The sequence below is a fragment of the Rhinolophus ferrumequinum genome, chromosome 12, assembly GCF_004115265.2.
Source record: "Rhinolophus ferrumequinum isolate MPI-CBG mRhiFer1 chromosome 12, mRhiFer1_v1.p, whole genome shotgun sequence".
NCBI lineage: Eukaryota > Metazoa > Chordata > Mammalia > Chiroptera > Rhinolophidae > Rhinolophus > Rhinolophus ferrumequinum.
In genome coordinates, this window is record NC_046295.1 from 38,342,504 (window position 1) to 38,365,211 (window position 22,708).

Here is a 22,708-nt window from a genome sequence, read left to right on the forward strand (position 1 = left end):
GAAGGGTGACGCTGACAACAACTGTTGCCGTTTTTGGAGGAGACAGTGAGGACACAGAGCTGGATCATCTGGGAAGACTTCATGGAAGGGATCTTTAAACTGGGCTTGGAAGGGAAGATAAAAAATGGAGAGAGAGGAAAATGTCCTTCAGACAGGGGAAATGTCGTGGACAGAGAGTGGAACTAGGAATGTCCACGGCAGACACAGGAAGCAGGGAAGCGAGTAGCTGAAGCTGGAGAACAGGACGCATTGCATGGTGGGTTGAGAGAGGAGGGTAGGCAGAAGGGATGGTTCAGACTGTGGAGAGATTTGAATATGCATCCCAAACTCAAAAAACGCGTTGAGCCGTATGAGGTACGTGATGAAGGTGGTGTTTTAAAGAAGAGTAATCTGATGGCACATTACTAAAATGAATTACAGGGAAAGAGAGAGGTAGAAAGACTCCTGAAAGATTCTTATGACACAGGTAGAGACATTGGAAAAAAAGAATTAACGTTGCCCAGTGTAGATTCAACTTTCTAGCTGTAATAGCATTCCTGTAGCACCTTTAAGGAAGACTAGGTTTCTTTAGTGCTGAGTTGATAATAGGACTAAATAAAATTCTTCACAGATAATAATATTGGTATTGCTACAGTTAATAATAATATTGATATTACTTCAGTTAAGAATAAGTATCTGTTCTAAGCTTTATGTGCCAGACACTTTACATAGATTACTGGATATATTTCTCGTAACCCTGCACATACGTAGCAGAGAACACTGGGAACATACAGGTTTTGACCTTAAACAAATAGTATCCACCATCCTAGAAGTAATCAGAGAAATAAGGAGTCCAATCCAACCGAGTTTGTCGAACTCCAGGGCCCATTTTCTTATCATTAGACCATGCTACTTCTTCTGTAGAACAGAGGAAGAATATCAAGACGGACTCAATCCATGGGACAGTGGTAGCGTAGGAGACAGCAGGGAGATTATGAGTTGTGGAAAAGATGAGAAGAAAGAAAGAGAAGAAACAAGGCATAGATATGTGGAGGTCTAATAGAGTGTTTCCCTGGGGCTCAGGCTGTCCTCTCTCTTTCCATGTGATTAAAAAAGATAGTTATGACTTGAGTAAAAATATAGAAAAATTGTATAAGCAAAGGGAAAATCTGAATAATAAGTAAAAAACACCTAAATATTACCTGGCCAGCCTAGGAGTTAGGGTGGGGGAGGTAGTGGTTGAAATGATGGATGGAAGAATATTTACTACCATGTTTCCCTGAAAATAAGACATAACCAGAAAATAAGCCCTAGCATGATTTTTCAGGATGACATTCCCTGAACATAAACCCTAATGCGTCTTTTGGAGCAAAACTTAATATAAGACCCGGTCTTATTTTCGGGGAAACACGGTACTTAGAGAACTTAGCGGCGTTTCATTGTGACTGTTCTTAAGTGGTGTGATGATGGATGATCTTTCACATTCTCATTTATGTTTTCATAATGATTTTATTTAAACATGTTTTGAAAAGGCTCAGAAGAGGTACTGTGTGAGAAAGAAATATGACTTTAGATTCTTTTTGTGTCTGCCTCACAGATAAATTTGGGCAGCGGGCATTTGTGGGCAAAGTGTGCATGGATATGAATAACACTGTTCCAGAATACAAGGAAACCACTGAGGAATCACTCAAGGAAACAGAGAGGTATGTTTGTCTTGATTTGTCTTGTGGGCGGTCCCTCTGCTGCACTGATGGACTTGGAGATGGAGAGAGGTTCATCTCTAAACTAGGTGAGATGAACACATATGGCACTTTGTGGGTGTGCCCAACTTTGTGAAATTTATCTGGTCCTAAAAAAAAAAAATGCGCGTCAATATTATTTTTGTATATCAAATTATGTTTTTAAAGCTTCTGGGAACTTGTAATAGGAGTCCTAGGGTAAACCCCTTTGTAAAATGGTGGGTTCTTTCTTGAAGTAAACGATTTACCGTAACCCTCTCCTTTATTATAAATCTGAGCTTCTCCAGATCTATAGATTGCACTTGCTTTAAGTATATGTGGCCTGCTCATTAAATTACAGTTAACTCTTGCACAACCTGGGTTGGAGCGTTTTATCTTACGTTGGGGTATTCTACTGATCCTATAAGTATTTTTTCCTACGTTTCTTTAATGGCTTTTCCATGGTGCCTTAAGGATTTGACAAGGAATTGTGTTGTATGTAACTCAACATCCAAAAGATATATGTAGAAGAAATTTCTTTAGATTTAAATCTTCCTCAAGACCAAACATATGCTGATGCAAATTTTAGAAGTCCGTCTTTTCTTTAGTCCCCAGGTCTCCTTCACCTTAAGTGTGTCCTCTGAAAAGGGTGGCTTAGGGGCTGCTGTGTGCTCCCAGACAGAAGGAATCATGCACCTTCCCCTCAGCAGTGACCGTCTGCTCAACTTATCTACAAATTTGTGTGTGTGGTCAGAGTAAACCTTAATTTACATTTGATTCTGAAACAAAGAAATACCAGAAGGCAGGAAGCCATAGCTAGCACCTACTTCCAGCCAGGGCAGAATTAGCCATTTCCTAGGCCATAGAGGCAGCACCAACCTTACAGGTAGAATTGGTAAGATCATCAACACTTTCACAGCCACCACTGGTCTCTTCCTTCTGCCTCACTCCAACATGCAGACCTAGTGGGACTCTGCCTTTGGAAATAAGTGATGGGCTTGTGTGAGCAAGTAGCTTCCACTTTAGAGAAATTAGGAGCAGAGAGCCCCATGGCTTCTAAACCCCTCCAGGTGCACAGACCAGGACTCAGGAGCATAACATAGTGCAATATTCCCCCAAACGGAGCTTAAGCTTGAGTGCTGTGGGAACACTCGTGAATAGCCCAGCTGATGTTAGATGACAACATTGCACTGCCCTGTGATTTTGCACTCCATCTCTCTGGCTGCAAATGAGAAAGCAAATTAATTACTACTTGTTAATCTTGAATTAGTGGTGGTGAAACATGTGCAGTGTTAGCAATGTTTGCATGGAAAATAGGACATGGAAGGATCATGTTTTCACCCTTTCAAAATTTTTATTTGAAAATACCTAAATTTTCTAACTTCCCATTTGTTTGCTTTATTTCAGATTTGTGTCAGAAATACTCAAAAAGAACGTAAGTAAACTTATCACCCACTTGTTTTTGGATTGCCTTTGTCTTAGTTGTAGGGTTTGGTATTCAGGTGTTTGGCAGAGATTAATCTGTGTACATTTGGTTTATTCCATGCACGCAGAAGTATTTTCCTAGACCCTTAAATTGTTTTCGCAGTGGACCCATCACCTCTGCTCAATGAGGTCAGGCATTTTTTGCTTTTGCAGTGGTTTTCTCTTCCTCTCCTCTGGGACCTTCTAATTTCACAGGACTGGTTTCTGGGGAGTTGGGGGAGGGCTTCATGGCTGTGACAATTGGTGGCAATTGGAAAGTGAGACACAGTTTGTTGGCTACGTTAATATTGGCTCCCACCTCTTGTACTCCCTGATCTGGTATGACACACAGGTGCTGTCCAGCCCTGATGCCCCTGCCATAGGCTGCTTTGGTCCATAAATGTGTGCATGTCACATGGCCTGCAGGCACTCAGCCAGCCCTGGGGTCGGTGAGCCTGTGGAGGCGGTGCTGTTTCCTGTCCCCATCCCCAGCAGGCTGCTTGGTGGCTCCATGGTACAATCTCTTAGATTGGCAAGCCAAACCCTTCCCTTGCCATCTTTTGAGATCTGATCGGAAACCATAGGAAACCTCAGAATTTCTTACCATCTAACCTGGGAGACCTAGGTGGAACTTTCTAGATCCTTATTTTCACCATCCATTTATGAATTCTTCTTTCCTGCTTGGCCCTTCACCTCGGATGATGTCAGGGCAAATTCTTCAACTAAACAGTCTCATGGCCGGCATACTTCCCCAAGATCTAGAAAGTGGAATAGGCCACCCCCACAATTGTAGTCTCCCCAGCATTCTCCTTTAAAGTTTCTTGTTCTGCCTCTCAATTCTCTTCATAAAGGTCACTCGTCTGAGCCTTCATGTGGTTGTGCAGCAGGGAGTGGGATGAGATCTTCCTCCACTGAACGTGGTGCTACAGAACATACTGTCCTTTATCCTCAGCCATGAGCCGTTTCCAAGAGACCCAGCACTTCTACCCAGTCTTGGAAAGGGGGACTGTCCCCAAGAATGAAGACATAAAATCATCTTGTATGAAAGGCATTTTGGGGTGTGCTGTACGTTCACGATACCCATAGTTTCCTTCTCAACTGTTTTTTATTATTTCCAGTATTCTAGAGTGAAGCCCATAGTGACACCACGTTTTGCCCTTTCCTGCTCTGAGACTTTGATGGGCGAACTTGGAAAGATCGCGAAGACCAATGATTTGCACATTCAGGTGGGTGCTTTTCTCCTGTTTCTGCCACTGTCCAGACCTGCAAGACTTCACAGTACCCTAATCTCCAATTCTTCTATTGAGATCTCCTAGTGGTATAGCATCATGGGACGCGGAGCGCTCTTACAGACGTCATCTAAATCCAGTTCATGTGTTTTTTTTCAGTAAGAAACCTAAAGTTCTTTTTACTCTCAATTGTCTCTGATCAGGCTTGGAGAGATCAGGACAGCATAAGTAACCAAGCAAGATCAATGACAGACTGGTTTACCTCTTCTCCATAGGATGTATCTAATGCGTTTCTTTCCTTCTTCTCTTTTATTTGATATTTGCTCAGCTTTCTAGTCCTTCATTTTTTTTTTTTAAATTTATTGGGGTGACAATTATTAGTAAAATTACATAGATTTCAGGTGTGCAATTCTGTATCACATCATCCATAAATTACACTGTGTGTTCACCACCCAGAGTCAGTTCCCCTTCCATCACCATATATTTGATCCCCCTCACCCTCATCTCCCACCCCCCACCCCCCTTACCCTCTGGTAACCACTAAATTACGTTCCCCAGATTAATTTTCAAACCCCGTGGCCATCCTGTGGTCACCGACTGCCCTCCAATCCCCTCACCCTCCCCCCGACCCCTTAGTCCTTCATTTTTGAAGGAACCACCTATTATTTGAAAAGCAATAAGAACCTAATTTCCACTTTAAAAACTGCATTTAAAAGCCCTTTTGTTCCGAGTTTTTAAATTTAAAATCAGGAACAAAAAAGGTATATCTTACTTTGTCATCATGCAGTTGCAATTTAGGGATGAAACACTTTTTAAAGCTTCCAGCTGCATTAAAATTGGGAGTTGGAGGCTCCCCTTCCCCTATCCAAGCTTCATTACATACTGCACTAAGATCTTCCTTCTTAAGTGTTGACTTATCTTATAACAAATGGTAAGTCCGGGGAAGGATAACACATTGATTCTTTATCATTTGTAAGGTGGAGGCTGTTTTTGTTTTTAAGATTTATCTTTTAGGGCTCATTAACTGTTCTCACCTTTCCCCATTTTGTTTACTTTCTTTCTTTCTTTACGGTCTCTGATATTTAAATTTTTGATTCAATCCCACACAATTGTAGGGGAGGAAAAAGTTTTCTTCAGCCTTTTTAGGGTCCCTGTCTGGGTCTGAAAACTAAACTGACTTAGGGCAGGCACCTCTCACATGTGGGTTTTATGATCTGTTTCAGGGGAGAAGGAAGGGGTAATGTTAGAGTGACCTTCCTGGTTCTGTCATTTTCTCAAACTCCTTCAGCTTAACATGACATATATTTAATATGCCAAAATGCCATATTTTGGGATAGTGTGTCCTGAACCTCATCAACATACAACAAAATCAAGCATAATCCTTGCTGTGGATGTTGTATGTGTGTATTTACCCAAATTTATCAAAATGACATAATCATCTGGTTTTTCTTTCTTCTCTTCTGATGCCCGTGCATTTCTTCAGTGGTCTAGGATTTCCTCAAGGCCAGGGATAGAGCTCATCCTGTAGGTGGAACACTCTGTTTTTAGAACATTGCTATTTTTTCTTTTATTTATGCATACTCTACCTCATAGGCAGAGGGAACCAGCGTTGCCATTTTTGGAAGTGGTAACTTGCTCATGAGTTACTTCCCATAAAATATATTCACCACCAGTTGGTCTGAAATGATTTTTATTTTAGGCGAGGGATTGGTGTGGTTACACTTAAAGTGTTGTGTCTCAGAAACACTTTATGCCCTCTCACCTTTCGTGATGCTCTCGAGAAAGATTGGTTATGGGGGCCAGACCTCACTTGTTTTGCTTGAATGTGGATTCCTATTGGCTCTTTCTTGGTGACTGCAGGATTGTCTTGCTCAGTTATTTTCCAACTGTTTTCTGCAGAAGAACTCATTCTGGAATCCAAAAAGGGGGACAGAATGAGGACAAGGTCCCAGAGTCCCAACTCTACTTCCTTCTGAGAGGCAGCTTGTTTATTTATGCCTTTTGCCTACTGGATTTCTATGAATTTTTATCAGAATAACATTTCCAAAGTTAAAATAATTTGGAAAATCACTCATCTAGTCCAACCTTTTTATTTGAGAGAGAAGCAAATGGAGCCCCAAAGGAAAGCACTAACTGGCCCTAAGATACCTAAGTAGGGTCAGAACTTGAGCTAAAATTCAGCTCTCTTTGTTCAAATTCCAATTTGCTTATGAGTGACCCATGCTATTTGTTCTTTTGATGGCCAAGGAACTCTTTTCTTAAACAACCAACACCAAAGGAGGTAGGTGGCCATAAATAGCTAGACTCTTAACTCTTCAAGGAACACTGTTTATTTTTGTTCTTCTTGCTATAGTTTGGAATTTGAAAAGACTTTTTTTGGAAGAACATTACATGGGTAAAATATTACATGTTTGTGTAATTACCTACTCATAGTTTTTTTGTCATATATATGTTATATACATGATACAGAATTGTTTTAAATAAGACACATGTACAATGTTCATTGTCTTTCTATGTGGTGACTCACACAGACAAGTAGAAATTATCCATATCATTTGGGGGTAGGAAGCATAATTTCTAATGGTATTTTACATTAAAAACTTGAAAATATTATTTCTTTTCTTGCAGAGTCATATAAGTGAAAATCCTGATGAAATTGAAGCTGTGAAAAAGTTATTCCCTGGTTATAAACACTATACAGATGTGTATGATAAAAACGATCTTATCACAAATAAGGTAAATTGCCTATCGTGACCTAACCTGTGTGAAGTAGGGCATATATCTAAATGTGAAAATCTCAGTAGGAATCTTCAGACCTCTATGACAGGTACATTCCCCAAACTAGAGTAAAGCTCCAAGTGTGCAGGTGAGTGTGTGTACATAGTAAAAAAAAATGCGCCTGAAGTTTCATCCCAGTAAACACATCTGAAAGCTTCATTGGGAGTGCGAAAGTCATTTGGTCCCGGACATTTTGAAGTGTCTATCAAAATGTAAATATGCTTTTCTTTGAGTTAGCAGATCATTTCTAAGGATCCATTCTGTAAGGAATGTGAATAGGAATGTTAAAGATATACAAAAGTTAAAACATGGCTATCGTGAGGGATTTTTAGATTATAGAACATCCATAATCAGAATTTTATCCAACATTTACAGAGAAGGAGCGATTCTTCCTGAGGGAAAAAGCAGCAGGGTTTTTCACTTTTCATTTTTAAACACTCTAAGATTGCTTTGTAAAAAATTGAGTATGTGTTATTTTTATAATTAAATAATTTTCAGTTAATTAAAATTAATGTGAGTAAGGAGAGACCTCATTAGAAAAATATACTCCTTGGCCTTCAATGAAATGTACAAACTGCATGGAGAATTGAATGACTGCAGCCAATAAATTCTTAGGGACAATGTGAATGGATATGTGAATATGATTAATTTGAAAGGTTAATATTCTGCAAAAATCTTGTGAACCTTCATATTCCTCCTCTATTACATGTATTTTCCATATGATTAATAAATTAACCTTCAGTTTGCATGTTAATTTCATTTGCACAGAAGTAAGGAAAATTATATTTTAATAATAATTCTGTGGCTGCTGAACCATGCCCCCCAAGAGAGCAAGGAGGGACAAACAGTTCTGAAAAAGTCTTATTCAGGAAAACCCACAAATATTACCAAGACTGAAAAGTAAGAGAAGTCTCTGTTGTGTGCAGTTGCCTGCCTTCTTGGATCAGTTTTACCTTTTGAATGTATGCTTATAAGATACTACATTTCCTAATTTTTATGAAAATGTAAATATAGGTGATGAAATAACTAAAGTGTGTTTGGTTATATGTACCAAGAGCATTGGTTCCTATATCTAACTAGGAGCAGAAATAAAGAACAGCTCTTTCCAGGATCATTTCCATAGTTTCCGTGTCCTGAGAAAGGAAAGCTGACTTCTAGAAAGTTCTGATTAGAATAGGAACAAGTACAGCCCCACCAGTTGCTCACTAGACTTGGAAAAGAAAGTAACTTGGTTATTTTCTAAAGTGGAGATGCAGGAATCACACTGTGTTCAAACTGGATGGATATCCTGTGTTGTAGATCACCTGTAGGAACCCTCCTTACTTTATAGATGAAAACAAGAAAGAGGTAAGATGCACAAATTTGCTGAGACTTTTGTGATCCATTGTTTTTATAGGACTTTTTGAGATGTGACATGTACAGAGTGATTTATACAGACATGTAATCATAAATGTTCTTGTGAAGATGCTAACAGACAAGTCACAGCTTCTATCTGTACCTATAATGTCTCGTGAGTGAAGACTAATGTAAGCTTTTTTAAGTGGTAAACTCCATATAGGACTCTCTTCTCTTCAGACAGTGATGGCACATGGCTGCTACCTTTCCGCAGAAGAACTGGATATATTCAGGGACCGAGGAGCATCGATCGCACATTGTCCCAATTCTAACTTATCGTAAGTCAGCAATAATTGGTTGATAGATTATGACCGTCTGGGTTGCAAATTAGCAGAAAACAAATACCTTTGTTTTCTCAGTCATTCCTCCAGTATCTCTCTTCTATAGTTATGCTTGATTGGGATGGGAACTATATAGACAGAGGTGCACCTGTGCTGTAGTGGGGGGAAAGAGAGCACTTAACAGGACATTTCTTGCAGAGCATGCGTTTGAAGAGAACCACATCTCTTAAACTTTCTGAGTTTGCACAAAACAGGGAATTGGAAATACAATAGAAAGAGTTCAAAACCAAGAGCATTCAGAATTTACAGCTAAGGACTGAAAGGGCACGTATGTCAGCCAGGTGTTCCAAGGAGAGGCTGCTGACTTCCCATTACTCTGTGTTGTACACACACTGGAAACATGCAAAATAGTAGAAATGGCGCAGTGCTACTTGAAGAAAACACCCTACGGTATATGTCACACTGCTGGATCTGACAGGAAGTCAGCTCACGTGGGAGGGACCTTGTCCTCTGGTAGCTCACCAGAAAGCCAAAGCTTTATTTATGACTGGTTCATAACATTTTGAATGGTTATATATCTATAAGTAAATCAGGTGAAAGTCATGGCTTGTATCTTCAGAAATAAACCGCAAAATATAAAAATGCTGCATCTAATTTCAGGGAATCCATAGGTCCCATGATGCTAGGTTAAGGAGCCATGCTCCAGGATTAGATACAGAAAGGAGCTTTCATTTCTGGTGCTGGTCAACCCAGAGTAGAGCTCCTACCTCTTAGAAGTAGGTTGGGATGGATCGTTCACATATTCATCTAACAGATTTATTTAGCTTGCTAGATTTTAGGGGTTTTTTGAGGGTTACTTTGTGTTCTCTTGTTTTGAGTTCTTGCACAAACAGATCATAAGACAAGGATTGACATACAAGTAGTTTATTTGGGAGGTGATATCAGGAAACACCTTAAACAGGGTGAGACAGAGAAGGGAAGGAAGTCAAGAATGCTTCATTAGCTGAGGAACCACTGTGGACTCCTGGAATTTAATCCTTTTGGAAAATTCAGGGAGCCAGTGTATGAAGCAGACCTCAACGTCATCCTGCCCAAGGGGTGGGGAGCTGGGGTAGTTACATCCAAACACCCATCAGTTATTGGAGGATTGCTGGGTGGGGGTGAAGAGGCATCGATTCCCTGGAGCTCCCGACCTTCCCCAAACAAGGGCAGAGCAGGCTGTAGCCGCTGAAGAGAGCCCCAGGCAAAGAAGTGGAAGTCCTGGAAGTTAGAGTACAGGGACTTTGTGAATGAGAAAGTGATGTGTCAGTGGCAGTATGGGAAAGGCACAAGAGTCTCGGCGACTTGTTTCTGGAGTGTTTTAAGAGGTTCCAGAGGCTTCTAGTTTTTCAGACAGCTTGGTCACACATGACCAGGGATCTTGCCTATGTACAGCTTAGTGACCTTATTATGGTCTAATGGCCAGGTAGGGGAAGGATGTAACATCCCTTCGATTAGTTCTGTAACATCTAACTTAAAACATGATCCAGTTTTGCAAATTGAGGGTTGAAGTTAAATTTATTTATGGATACATTTCTGTTTAAATGGTCATTGCTACTCTTTCTTTAACAACTTGGAGAGCTTTACTGCATGTATGTTGGGGCTTTGAAAATTATAGTTTTGTGCATCTTTGAGCAGACCTCTTTGAGCTTTGCATCTTTTGAAGATTGCTTTAGTTTTGTTTCTTCAGAAAGGGGGCAAATCTGTTAAGCTCGGGGTCACGAGGTCTAGAATTCAGCTCAGGAACCATCTCTCCCAGCGGCAGCTGTCCTCGGTGGCAGCGTTTGAACTCAGGCCCTCACTCACCAGTCTGCACCCTCTTTTCCTGTTATACCCCCCCTTTTTGGATCTTGTACGTTGCTAGTCATTCAAGGTAACAGATTGTTCCAAATTGAGTGGAAAGGCAATACTTAATAATTTCTACTTCCTAACATAGAAGGTTGGGTTGGTTAAAAATATATTAAAAACTGGGAAGACTTTTACCAGATTTAATTTCTTCATTAATTTTTCCTTACACACGACCCGCTGCTTCTTCTTCTTGCTTGTGCTTCTTTGTATCCTGCTAAGATTAACCTTAGCCCAAGGACTCAGGCTCCTTTATGATCCCTTTTTACTGCACGACTCAGATGGTCTGATTGGGCGGATGTGTTTGTGGCAGCATAAGAGCCGACATGAAGGGAAACACCATGTCAGTGACATCACCATCATTACTGTTAGGGTCCTTCTCTTGTTGGAACCACTCGGTCTCCTTGTTCTGACCATTTTCTCTCTCAACAGGCTCACGAGCGGCTTTCTCAATGTGCTGGAAGTCCTGAAACACGAAGTGAAAATAGGGCTGGGTACAGGTTAGTCGTTTGCCATTTGGAGCCATAGCAAAGTGATTGATTAAGTGCATAACTTTTAATGTGACTAATTTTCAGATTCCAGTTCTGTGTTAAAAAAAAAAGTTTGGTTTTATTATCTGGTAGTAATATCTTGAGCTAATAAAATGGTGGGTTTGGAAGCCATAGGAAGATGTATGCAAAGGAAGACATTTTGATGTCACTAACCTCCTGAAAACTTTTACTCACGTTTACCGTTCAGACTAGACTATAACGGATAAGCCCTTCTGAAGTGTTTTAGAGATTCTTTTTAAAAAGTCCTTGATTTTTTCCCCTCTTTTGTTTTATCCTGGCTAGGCTTTAATAGTTGGGATTTGTATTTTTGTAGCTCTCGATAACTGTGTGATCACGAATACTGTCTCAAAAGAGAATGATCTGACTTTGCTGTAGTGATCACAAATTTCATCTCTGCCAGCATTGCGAACTCTGAGTTATGTGGAGAACTTGCTCTGCTTTTAAGCAGCGTTTAACAAAATGAGATTCCATTCCCATGGGCAGTCTGATATTTGCTAGGCTGAAGGACGTTCTTTGTGGCTGATGAATTAGTGATGTCTCTTTTTTCACAGTACATTTTAATGGTTTTTCCTGAGTGTGTGCCATGCTACTCACTTGGAAAGTGTGCGTCAGGCCCAAATGTCTGGGCATATCCGTTGTGAGCCTGTGTGAATGAACTAAAAAAACAAAAAATGGTTGTGAGTCCAAAGGACTCGTTTTCGGTTCTTGATGCATTTGTCTTCCTGATATTTAAGAGCATCAGGATGTTTGCATATTGACTGATGGTTTTCATCATTTTCTGCAAGTCACAGTTACTTTTATACCGAGCAATTCATTGATAAGATACACAATAATACAAAGAGATTTATTAATGTCTTTAAAATAGGTGTAATACCTGTATATGGACACAGGTATTAAGGCTGCAAACCAGTTATTTCACCTTCCCAGAAAAGCATTATTGGAAAAGAAAAAATGGCCAAGAGTTTTTATTACATGCGTTAGTCAATTAATGAAAAAATTAGCAGACATGCAAAAATCAGATAGGTATTCTTTCCAAATTTTCTAGTTTGGTCTCTGTGATTTAAATGCATCACATGACTTCCAGTTCTTGACTTTGGGTTGTATAGCCATGACCAAAAACAATTACTTAAAGCTCTGTCACTTAACTAGCTGTAAGACGTTGAACAGATTAATTTTCTAAGGCTTCATTTCCTAATTTTGGTAACAACAACAATTATGACAATGTCTATCTTACAAGCTTATTTTGAGGCTCAAATAAAAAAAATCCATATGAAGTGGTTAGCACATACTTGGTACATTGTATTAGTCAATAAAAATTGGCTTAACAGAGAAAGAGCAATGTTGGTTTATTGACTAAAAGTTTGATTAAATGTGGTGTATTTGCTTATTAAGTTGGACGATGCTGTTGAACTTTACATAGTCTCTGTCGCAGTAGCTAGCTACCCTATGCTCCACTATTTCTTAAACATGACCTTTGTGTATCAACTTGTCCTTTACTTATAGACTTTAGAAAATTATTTAACCTGATGCTATGGACAGAGAGTACGTCCAAGAGTGGGTCATTTGTCATATCTATAATGAGTGTAGGCAGATCTGGACTTGCTCAAGTGTTAGATAGGGGAAACCCACACAAAGCTTAACACAAATATTGCAAAACAAGAGAAAGTGGTATCAAAAAGAATAAAATGATGAGCACATTTCTGCAAGCGATCTTCTTCAGGATCCAGAAGAAAAGTTCAGAAAATGACCATCACCCTTGGAGTACAAGCAGACATGGCACTTTGAAAAGACCACAAGTTGTGATGGAAAAGGAAATTTTTTAAATGAAAGGAGGACTGAGAAAAGAACAAACAAACAAACAGGAAGCAGCATGTAGACTCTCATTCACAACTGGAGGGAGGGTAAATGCTATAACCACTTTGGAGACCTGTTTGGCAGTTTCTTCTAAAGTTAAATACACATGTACACATGAACCAGAAATTCCATTTTGGGGTATGTACCCTAGAGACATGAACACTTATGTTTGTTTGCAACAAGAGTTGTGCAGGAAAGTTTTTACCAGCTTTACTTATAATAGTCCCCGCCCTCAAAGTCTCTCCTCCAATTTAAGGCAAACCCCAAAATACCCTGAGGTGTGTTCTGTATTCTCTCCCTCTTCCAGTATCTTAATAAATTAATTAGTTGGGCCACTGACTCCCCTTCACCATTCATTGTTATCTCCTCCCTACTGGATTATTCCTGTCAGCATATAAATAAATATTCTCTAGTATCTTCGGATCTCTTAAGCAAAGGAATGAAAAAACATGTCTCTCTTAACCACACACTTGCTCTGGTTCCTGCCCCACCTCTCTACGTCCCTACATAGCAAAACTGCTTCGAAGAATGGGTACCCCCACTGCTACCACTTTCTAGGCACCTTTCCATTCCTCCACCCACTTCAGGTTGGCTTCTTGCCTCACCCTCCATGGTAACTATCCTTGTCCTTTTTCCCCTGGGCTTTTCCCACTGTGATCTTGTCTGCTGCCAACTCCAAAGGACACCAATCTGATCTTATTATATTGGACTTCTGAGCAGTATTTGCCATGGTTGACTACTCTCTCCTTTGTCCAAACAGTCTTATCTTGGATTCAGTGAAACCGCACTGTTCTCATTTCCCTTCTTCCTGTTGCCAGCCCTTCTTTCTCTTCTCTGAAGGCCCTTTCTCCTCTCCTTGGCCGTTCAAAAGCTCTCCTCAGGGCTCAGTCCTAGGCTCTCTCCTCTTTTTACTTTATCCTGTTCTTAGGAGACTTCGTCCTCAGCCTTGGCTTCACATGATTACATGTTGCAGATGACTCAGATATCCCGCTCAGACTCCTCTTTGAATTCCAAACCTGCATTTTCAATTGCTTCGTTTCTCCCTCCTCTTTGTTCCCTCCTCATAGAAACGCCGAAGTTCATTATACCCCTAAACACATTGAAGCCTGGTTCTCTTAAATGGCTCCCCTTTTCAAGAGAATTCAGTTTCTCAAAGTAGAAATTTGGTCATTATCTTTGGGGCCCTCTGTCGCCTTACCTCTCCCCCATGTCTGAGTGAGTACAATGCCCAATCTCATGACTTCTTACTATTTCCTGAATATAGCCTCTTTTTCTACGTCAGCCACTACGACCTGATGGAAGCTGCCATTGTTTCTTGCCTAAAGTCTTACACTAGCTTCCTAATTGGTCTCATATTCATTCTGGGCCCTTCTAATCCTGGCTTCTCTCTTCAAAAAAATCACAGTGAAAATCCAACCATTTTAACTCCTCCTGCTCACCACCCTTCAGCGGGATTTTGAGTATGCAAACCTCCTTGCAAGGACAACAAAGCCCTACAAGGTGTGATGTCATCCACCTCCCACCTTCATGTCCCACCACTTTCTCCTCCCCACACTGGCTATCTTTAAATGCCCTCTGAATCACCTTCCCTTCTACCAAAGGACCTTTGTGTATCCTGTCCCTCTGCCTGGAATACCCTTTATGCCTGTCTGTGCATTGCTGAGTTCTTCTCATTCCTGTGTTAGGTTAAATGTCATTGTCTTAAAGAGGTCTTTTCTGACCATCCCGTCTAAAGAGGCTTCCCACCTCCATCTACTCTGTCGCTAACCGAACACAGTTTAGAGTTAATACTGGTTTTTTATGTCTCTTTTCTTTCTCCTCCACTATGTACTTAGCTCCTATGGAGCCCATAAGTTCTATTTATGAGTGCTTAAATGAATCAGGCACAGAGAAGGCTCAGTAAATGACGGTTGATGAATGAATGCATAAGAAATGAACACACATATAAAATAATTTCCTTTTATCTTTTCATCACCCTCTGGCTCAAGTTTTTACTCCTGTCTGGTTTGTTTGTCCTTATGTTGACTCTGGTAAGCAAATGGTAGTGCCATTCTTTATCATGCTGGCAGAGGGGCACAGAGTTGGGGATAGATTTTCTGGGAAAATGGATCCATTTTTCTCCACCATTCCTCCATGCAGCTTCTACCCTTTGGTCCTCATTTCCCCAGCATTTATGTTACTTAATTGGATTTTTTCAGCAACTGTTAAGATAGATGATGAAAATTGAGGTTTGCAAGTACTAAGTAACTGACCAAATGTCAACAAAGCAAAAAAGTTCCAGATCCACAGTTTAAAACTAGGTCAGTAAAACGTGACGTTCATTATTTCTCTTTTAACTCCATCACAATGCCTCTTGTTATATGCTAAAGTTGGGATTCTACCTGCTTTAAATGTGTTGCAGAGGCAAGAGAAGCCACTGAGGCAGGGCAGGGATCAGGAAGTTACTATCACAATGGAAATCCCTGGAAGAAAAGTTTGACTAACAGGATGTGTGGTCCAGGGGTCATTCTTTGATCTGCAGGATATTGTTCCTTTGTTGGCAGTTACTTTATTAACATGACAACTGGGAGAATATAGGATGATTAAATCCTCATTTAAGGCATCAGTATAATAAGACAGCTCAAAATTTTCTCAACAAGTTGCATAGCCTTGCTTCCTAATCTATTCTTATTCTTTCTACATGGATAGTTTTGATGAGATATTGAGAAAAATACTACTTTCTGTCATATTTTACAAAACCTGTTATTATAACTCGAGTATTTAAATCTTCCATATTCACACGATCCTAATGGCATTGCTTTTGTTTTTCTGTTTCTTTCCAGTGTTTATCCACATACTTTTAAATATATATTCATTTTTTACGTGTTTCCATACCATATAGTGATAACATTTTCATTTTGCCTTTATATTTCACATTTTCTTTGTTCAGGCAATAAAGAAACGGCAGTGGACAAAGTATTTCAAAGCTTAATGTGTGTTATTCCCAAATCTTATTTGTTTTCTTAGTTTGATGCTATGGTAAAAAGAAGGTTTACTAGATGATTACTAAAATGGACTAGTAACTTAAGTAGATGTAATAAAACTGGTTAAGGAAGTGGATGATACTTAGACAATACTGTTCTGGTTAAAGAAAAGCATTTTCTGAAAAAAAATTCATGCAAGTTTATCTAAGGACGTGCAAGATAGTTGAACATAAAATTGAACTGCAATCTAGGATTATTACTTAATAGACTATTATTATTACTTTTGCAATACATGTAGGCACTTAGAATTATATATCTACTTAGAAATGACAGAAAGAATCCTTGAAGTATAAAGTGTATTTTTTTTGGCTATACTTTTCCTCTAATAAAACATGGTAACTTACTTGACGTTTATTTATACAAACTCATTTAATAACTCCTATATTTGTTCTCGTCAACGGTAATATGTCAATTTAAGGATTATGAGGGACATCATTTTTTAAATGATTAAAAATCTCATTCCTCATCTGATGATGCTAACATACATATAAAACTGTCTACATCAGCATTGCTCATTTATTGTAATTATTTTCCAGAATGTATCAGTTCATTCTAAAACATCTTTCTCTAAAATTGTCATAAAGAAGTGCCTTTTTACTTCCCAAAGTTCTCATCTGAATTAAAATAGAGGTAGGACAGATTTTTAGAGCATAGAACTGTGAGCTTATTTTAAATTTCATATTATGTTATCTAAATTATCTTTAGAACTAGGCAGGCTTATTTGACCAATTTCCGTGAAAGTTTAGGGAATATTCAGAGATAATAGTTTCTTCTCTTATAACTTTATTAACCATTTGTGCATACTGTACTGAGTTGAACTGTGCACCTCCCTCTCACCCCCAAAAGATGTCTACCTATAACATGTAAATATGACCTTATTTTGAATAAAGGTCTTTGCAGATATAATTAAGGTAAGGATCTCAAGATGAAATCATTCTCAATTAGTGTGGGTCCTAAATCCGATGATGAATTTCTGATAAGAGACATACAATGAGAGACACATAAAGACCCAGAGTGAAGAAGGCCATTTGAAGATGGAGGCAGATGTTTGAGTTCTACTCCACAAGCCGAGGAACGCCAGGAGCCACCAGAAAATAGAAGAAGTGAGAAAAGAGGCTTTCCCTAGAGCCTTTATAGGGATCGTGGCTCTGCCAACACTTGAAGACTTCTGCCTCTAAAGCTGAGAGAGATTAAATTTCTGCTGTTTTAAGCCAAAAATTTTTTGGTAATTTCTTGCAGCAGCACTAGGAAACTAGTACAGGTGTACATTTGATACTAACTGCAGGTTTTGAATTTCTTTAAATGTTAGTCTGTGTCTGTTCTGTGTTTATAGATAAGATCTTTTCTCTGAAGTATATTAAAGACTAAATATTTGTCGCTAAAAAAAAACGCAAACATACACAAACAAGAAAATGCCAACCTTATATACTTAATATTCCATTTATCTCATAAGGTTACTGTTTGACTTTGTTTTATCTACCATAGATGTGGCTGGTGGTTATTCATCTTCCATGTTTGATGCAATCAGAAAAACAGTGATAGTTTCCAATATCCTTTCAATGAATAATGTAAATACAAAAAGCCTCACCCTCAAAGAGGTCTTCAGACTAGCTACTCTTGGAGGCAGCCAAGGTAATAACCATTTTACTTCTCTCTCTAACAATGTACAACCATACCAATCTGTGTCTTTGGGTGCAGTATAAAGGTATATGTTAGTGGCATCAGCAGGCATCCAAGATTCTGTTGCATCTCACATAGCGTACCCCAAACTTAGCAAGTCAAGTACGTGTTCATGCATGTAGTGGAGGCATCATTCTTTCAGCAAGCTCTCTGTCTTTAGCACAAGAGATGTTCAATATAGAATTATCATATTAATTGTTTTAATGGGAATTTGCATTGGTCACACACATGAAAAGTTTTTAAAACTCATCAGTTTTCCATTGAGTCAAGTAACACACGCTCTATTGGTCTGAGTCATGATGATGATGATGATGATGATAGTAAAAGTAATATCCAAGACTTTCTGAGTTCTTACCATGTGATAGGCACTATGCAACGTGCTTTACGTATGTTGTTATTCACAACCACTGTTATTAATTCCTTTTTACCAATATGGTACCCAAGGGAGGCTTACATAGCTGTCAAGCTATAGAGTGCCATGAAATCAGAAAATCTGTTGCCAGCATACAAGTTCTTCCCCTTCCACTGTGATACCTTCCTGTCTGAATCCCAGCTGAGACTATGCATTTTGTTTATATATTTAAGTACACTAATTATCCAAGTCTCTTTAAATGGAGAAAGAGATAAAAACATAGTTGGTTGATATGCAAATATTGTTCACGAGCTTTCCCTAGTTCTCACATGTAACTGTATTTTTATGGAAAAAATAGAAATTGATAATTGTATTGCTTTCAGTCACTTTAGTATTGTGGTATAATCTGGATGGATGATAGTGAACATAGCATGAACCCTTAGGTAGCCAGTGAGAAATAAAAATATAGATACAGAGACAGATATAGATATATACCTAGATTTATGATAGATACCCTGAGTCTTAGAAATGGAGGATGATGGAGACCAAGAGTAACCTGGGAAGAGAAACTTCCTGGCTCTTCTTTGAATATTTTGGGCCATGATGAATACCATACAGAACCTTGTAAGAAAAACAAGTAGAGATCATGCTCTTTGCATTTCCCTAAGTCTTAGGATTTCATTTAAAGTTCTTCATTTTAAATCACTCATTCTTTTAACAAATGTGACATTCCCCATCCCCATCCCCACTGAGTTTGTGCATCTGAGTCCAAACATTTGGCCAACCATCTTATTTTCAAGGTGCAAATGAGTTGTATTTAAATAGTGTTTTTTTATTGTTGTTGTTTTTTATTCTAGACTCTCTCTGAGTTGCTTCATCCTGTGGCTGATCAAGCTGGCAGGGGGTGCTTACCAAATCATTTCTACCTTGCTGTATAGCTTTCATATCTATTTTCTGGGCCTCTGGGCTTACTGTTATGGAATTTCTTCTCCTTCACTTGTGTCTCTACAAGAGTCTGAGTGCAATGAGATGGATGGATCCCTGTTTGAAGTGTGGCATCTTCCCGGCTTGCCACACTTCATGTTCGACATGTGCATAAACCACCTTCACAGAGCCAACATTTGCTCCAAAGGCAGCAAAACTGTATTCCCTGAAATGCATTGGAGTTGCTTACCAGCTCAGCTGGGCCTCTCTGAAATAATCTGAATTTAGATCAATTTACAAATTCACTAAAAGTAATTGTGTCTTTTTTGGTGAATTTATGCCTGAACTCTCCAGGTTCTATTATAAAAAATTGCTCCGTTAGTTTATATATATTATCAAACTCTGGCAAATGAACCTGGTTATCTGGCCTATTAAACACACAATTTTATGTTGAATACAGTAATTAAAAACTCATATTTGTCATGCTTTTTTGTCGAGGGCAAAAAGAAGTAGAATGTAATCGGTGAAGGAGGAGAAAATTTCCAGTGATTTTCTATTACATTCAGTCCTTCCCCACACAATTAGTAGAAGTCACCCAACTGCTTTTAACACTTCTAATTATTTTTGCATCCGTCTTCCTGTAAGAATTATTTCGCTGGAAAGGCTTTCTTTTCTGAGAATAAAAGAGTTACCCTTTAAATAACCTTCTAAGAATAAGCGGGATTTCTAAGTCAGGGCTTAGAGCATTGTCAAAAGAGCTCTGGATATCCATACATAAAAATATAATATACCAGATATTGTCTAACAGGGATATGCAATCCAATATTTTCACATTGGACTATATCCTGGCAGCGATAGAACAAAACAAACACATGTAACAATTCAAATAAATAATGCTGCATTCCAGTTTACTCTCCTTTTATGCCTGCTTCCATTTAGTACCTTGGTTGTATACACTTTACTCAAATTACAGGCTTTAAGGAGCTTTACATTTAATACCCTCATTGACCAGGGAAGCCAACCACCCCCTTCTTTTGAAACTCAACCATCAAAATGAGAGATGTTCTTTCTGGGCATCCAATATTCATGGAACATCAATTCTATCTGTGAGATGGATCGAGTCAATGGACGTTGTTGACCTATGCCCTATTTTAGAAAACCATTCTTCTCTGACTACCAGAAAATCTTTGAGGTTACAAAGAAATAGGTCTGCTTTCAAAAGGATTGGGACTAGTTATGAGGATCTATTTATTTTCCAAAGTAATTTTTTTTCTATTCAAAGGATTTAATCTAAGGAACGTATGATGGATATACCTGCATTGGCAAATATGCAAAAGGTTAATTATTTTATTTATTCAAAGTTTATTTCTCTGCCATGAAAATAAATCTTGTCAGCTATTTCATAGAACAAGAAGGACAAAAAGGGCAAGAAAAGGCCTTAGAGTGTTGAGGGCAGAATAGGAGGCGAAAAGAAGAAAGATATGTCAATTTTCATGTTTCTCAGAAGGATGAACGAAAACCATAGACCAGCTGGACTGTGAAGTATACACTGACAGAACTGAAATAGAGACACCATCAGAATTATGGTCACAGTGATGAAGGGAACTGTTTTTATTCTCAGATTTTGCTTTCCCTGTACTTACTCACTTTCTGTAAGTTGAAGTCTTATAACCTGTTGGAATGAGAGAGCTTTTCTGCTTCACTATTAAAATACTAATTTTTTTCTAGTGACGTGTTGACCGATTCTGTCCTTGCAAACTGGGACATATGCGTGGTCTGATGGCTTGAAATACTGACTGTTTATTAATTTATTCCACCCTGTAGCCCTGGGGCTGGATAAAGAGATTGGAAACTTTGAAGTGGGCAAGGAATTTGATGCCCTCTTGATCAACCCCAAAGCATCTGACTCTCCCATTGACCTGTTTTATGGGGATTTAGTTGGTGATATTTCTGAGGTAAGTAAAAGAAAGTTAATCAAAAGAGATTTATTTCATGAAGTAGTCATAATAGCTTCCCTGTAGAAAAAAAATAGAAATTGAAACGTTTTAATGGAACGAAGGAGAATATTAAAAGGAAAACTAGGTTCTTCAAGTTATTATAATTTCATGACACTAATGTTCGCAATAATGGTACTAACAAAATACTTGTATTTTGACTATATTTGTATATTTGAATGTATTTGCTTATAAGAAGCCATAATAGAGCTAGCACTTACTGAATACACTTGCTATGTGTTAGGTGGCCTGGCATTAAGCACTTTCATACGCATCATTTTTGTTTAATCATCAAAACTATTCTTATGAGAGGTGGGTGCTGTTGATATTGCCATGTAATTTATCGGTCAGTGGAGCTTAAGGGAGGTTAAATGATTCACCTAAGGACTCATGGCTAGTGATTACTAATTAGTAGACAGAGTTGGGATTTCAGCCCAGGACTTTCTGACTTCCAGAGTCAGGGCTCTTGACCACAATGTTACACTGATTTTCTTAACTATAGGAAAATGAGTTTTAATACTTTGTTCCTCTTATTATAAAATGTTGTCCTACGTATAAAATAAATTGGTTCTTCTTACTTTAATAACAATTCTTTATAAGATGTTGAGCTTTTCTAAAGAAATTAATTACCATTTATAAATTGATCCACTTATGAAAGTAAATGTGATACTAAGTATAACATATTGAAGTTTTCTAGAAGAAAGATGCTGGATTATTTGAAGTTGATACCATTTATTTTCATATTATTTATTCTTTTCCTCCTTTATTAGGGTGAATTTCTGGGAATAGAGCTCATTCCCATTCATCCAGTCATTTTTCTTATATTATACACCTCATAAAATTTTTGAATTATTTTATTAAATTAATTAATTTAATTTATATGACACTTTATTTCTAAAGATTTCAAGGTTGTGTACCAAGAACTTTAAGGCAATAGATACATATTTGTTAATAGCCAGTATTTTTTAAAGCAAAAGACCATTTCTTTTTCATTAATAAAAGTAGATTTTGCCATTGAGAAATGAATTTATATTTCTGGGTTTGCCAACCACTATTGGCTGTGAATTTACTTTCCTTAATGCATAAAATATTCTTTCTTATTATTACCTTTATTTTTCATTTTAGACTATTATCCAGAAGTTCTTCTATCTAGGTAGGTAGAAATATATTTCCTGTGCTAAATAAAATCTTCGTTGTCTCTTTCTTGGGTATGGCTCTCTGCATGTATGATACCATATATTAAACCCCGTGTATGCTCATTTGCCTTGATTTTCTTTTTAACATTCCTCAGCATGGAGCACATTTGTGGCACAATACTTAAAGGCACTATTTGAAGCGTGCATGCTTCTCTAGAACATCAGTCATGAATCCTAAACTGAGGAATGGCAGGCCAAGGGGAAGAGATCATCTTGTCTCTTCCTCCAACACTCATTCTCTACCCACCAGCCTGCACTACCATGTTGTACTTGTGATAAGTATGTGGTGAAGTCTTGCTATACCTGCTTTTTCATGTATTCACTGAGCGAGAGAAGTAAATAATGCAGAAGGTTCTACTCTGCCTCCCACTCCGTTAAGTGAGCTCTGAGTCCTGAGTGACCTTGA

The 22,708-nt window shown here is 38.5% G+C and overlaps 1 protein-coding gene across 1 annotated transcript in view; it reads left to right on the plus strand.

The window, feature by feature from the left end:
- Positions 1-22,708, plus strand: part of GDA (guanine deaminase) — a 68,423-nt gene that overhangs the window by 41,329 nt on the left and 4,386 nt on the right. Inside the window, exons 5-13 of the mRNA XM_033122880.1 lie at positions 1,577-1,682; positions 3,105-3,132; positions 4,280-4,387; positions 7,019-7,126; positions 8,744-8,841; positions 11,161-11,228; positions 17,642-17,788; positions 20,937-21,067; positions 22,232-22,259. Coding sequence (XP_032978771.1) covers positions 1,577-1,682; positions 3,105-3,132; positions 4,280-4,387; positions 7,019-7,126; positions 8,744-8,841; positions 11,161-11,228; positions 17,642-17,788; positions 20,937-21,067; positions 22,232-22,259 — 822 coding nt within the window. The remainder of the gene's footprint in view (positions 1-1,576; positions 1,683-3,104; positions 3,133-4,279; positions 4,388-7,018; positions 7,127-8,743; positions 8,842-11,160; positions 11,229-17,641; positions 17,789-20,936; positions 21,068-22,231; positions 22,260-22,708) is intronic.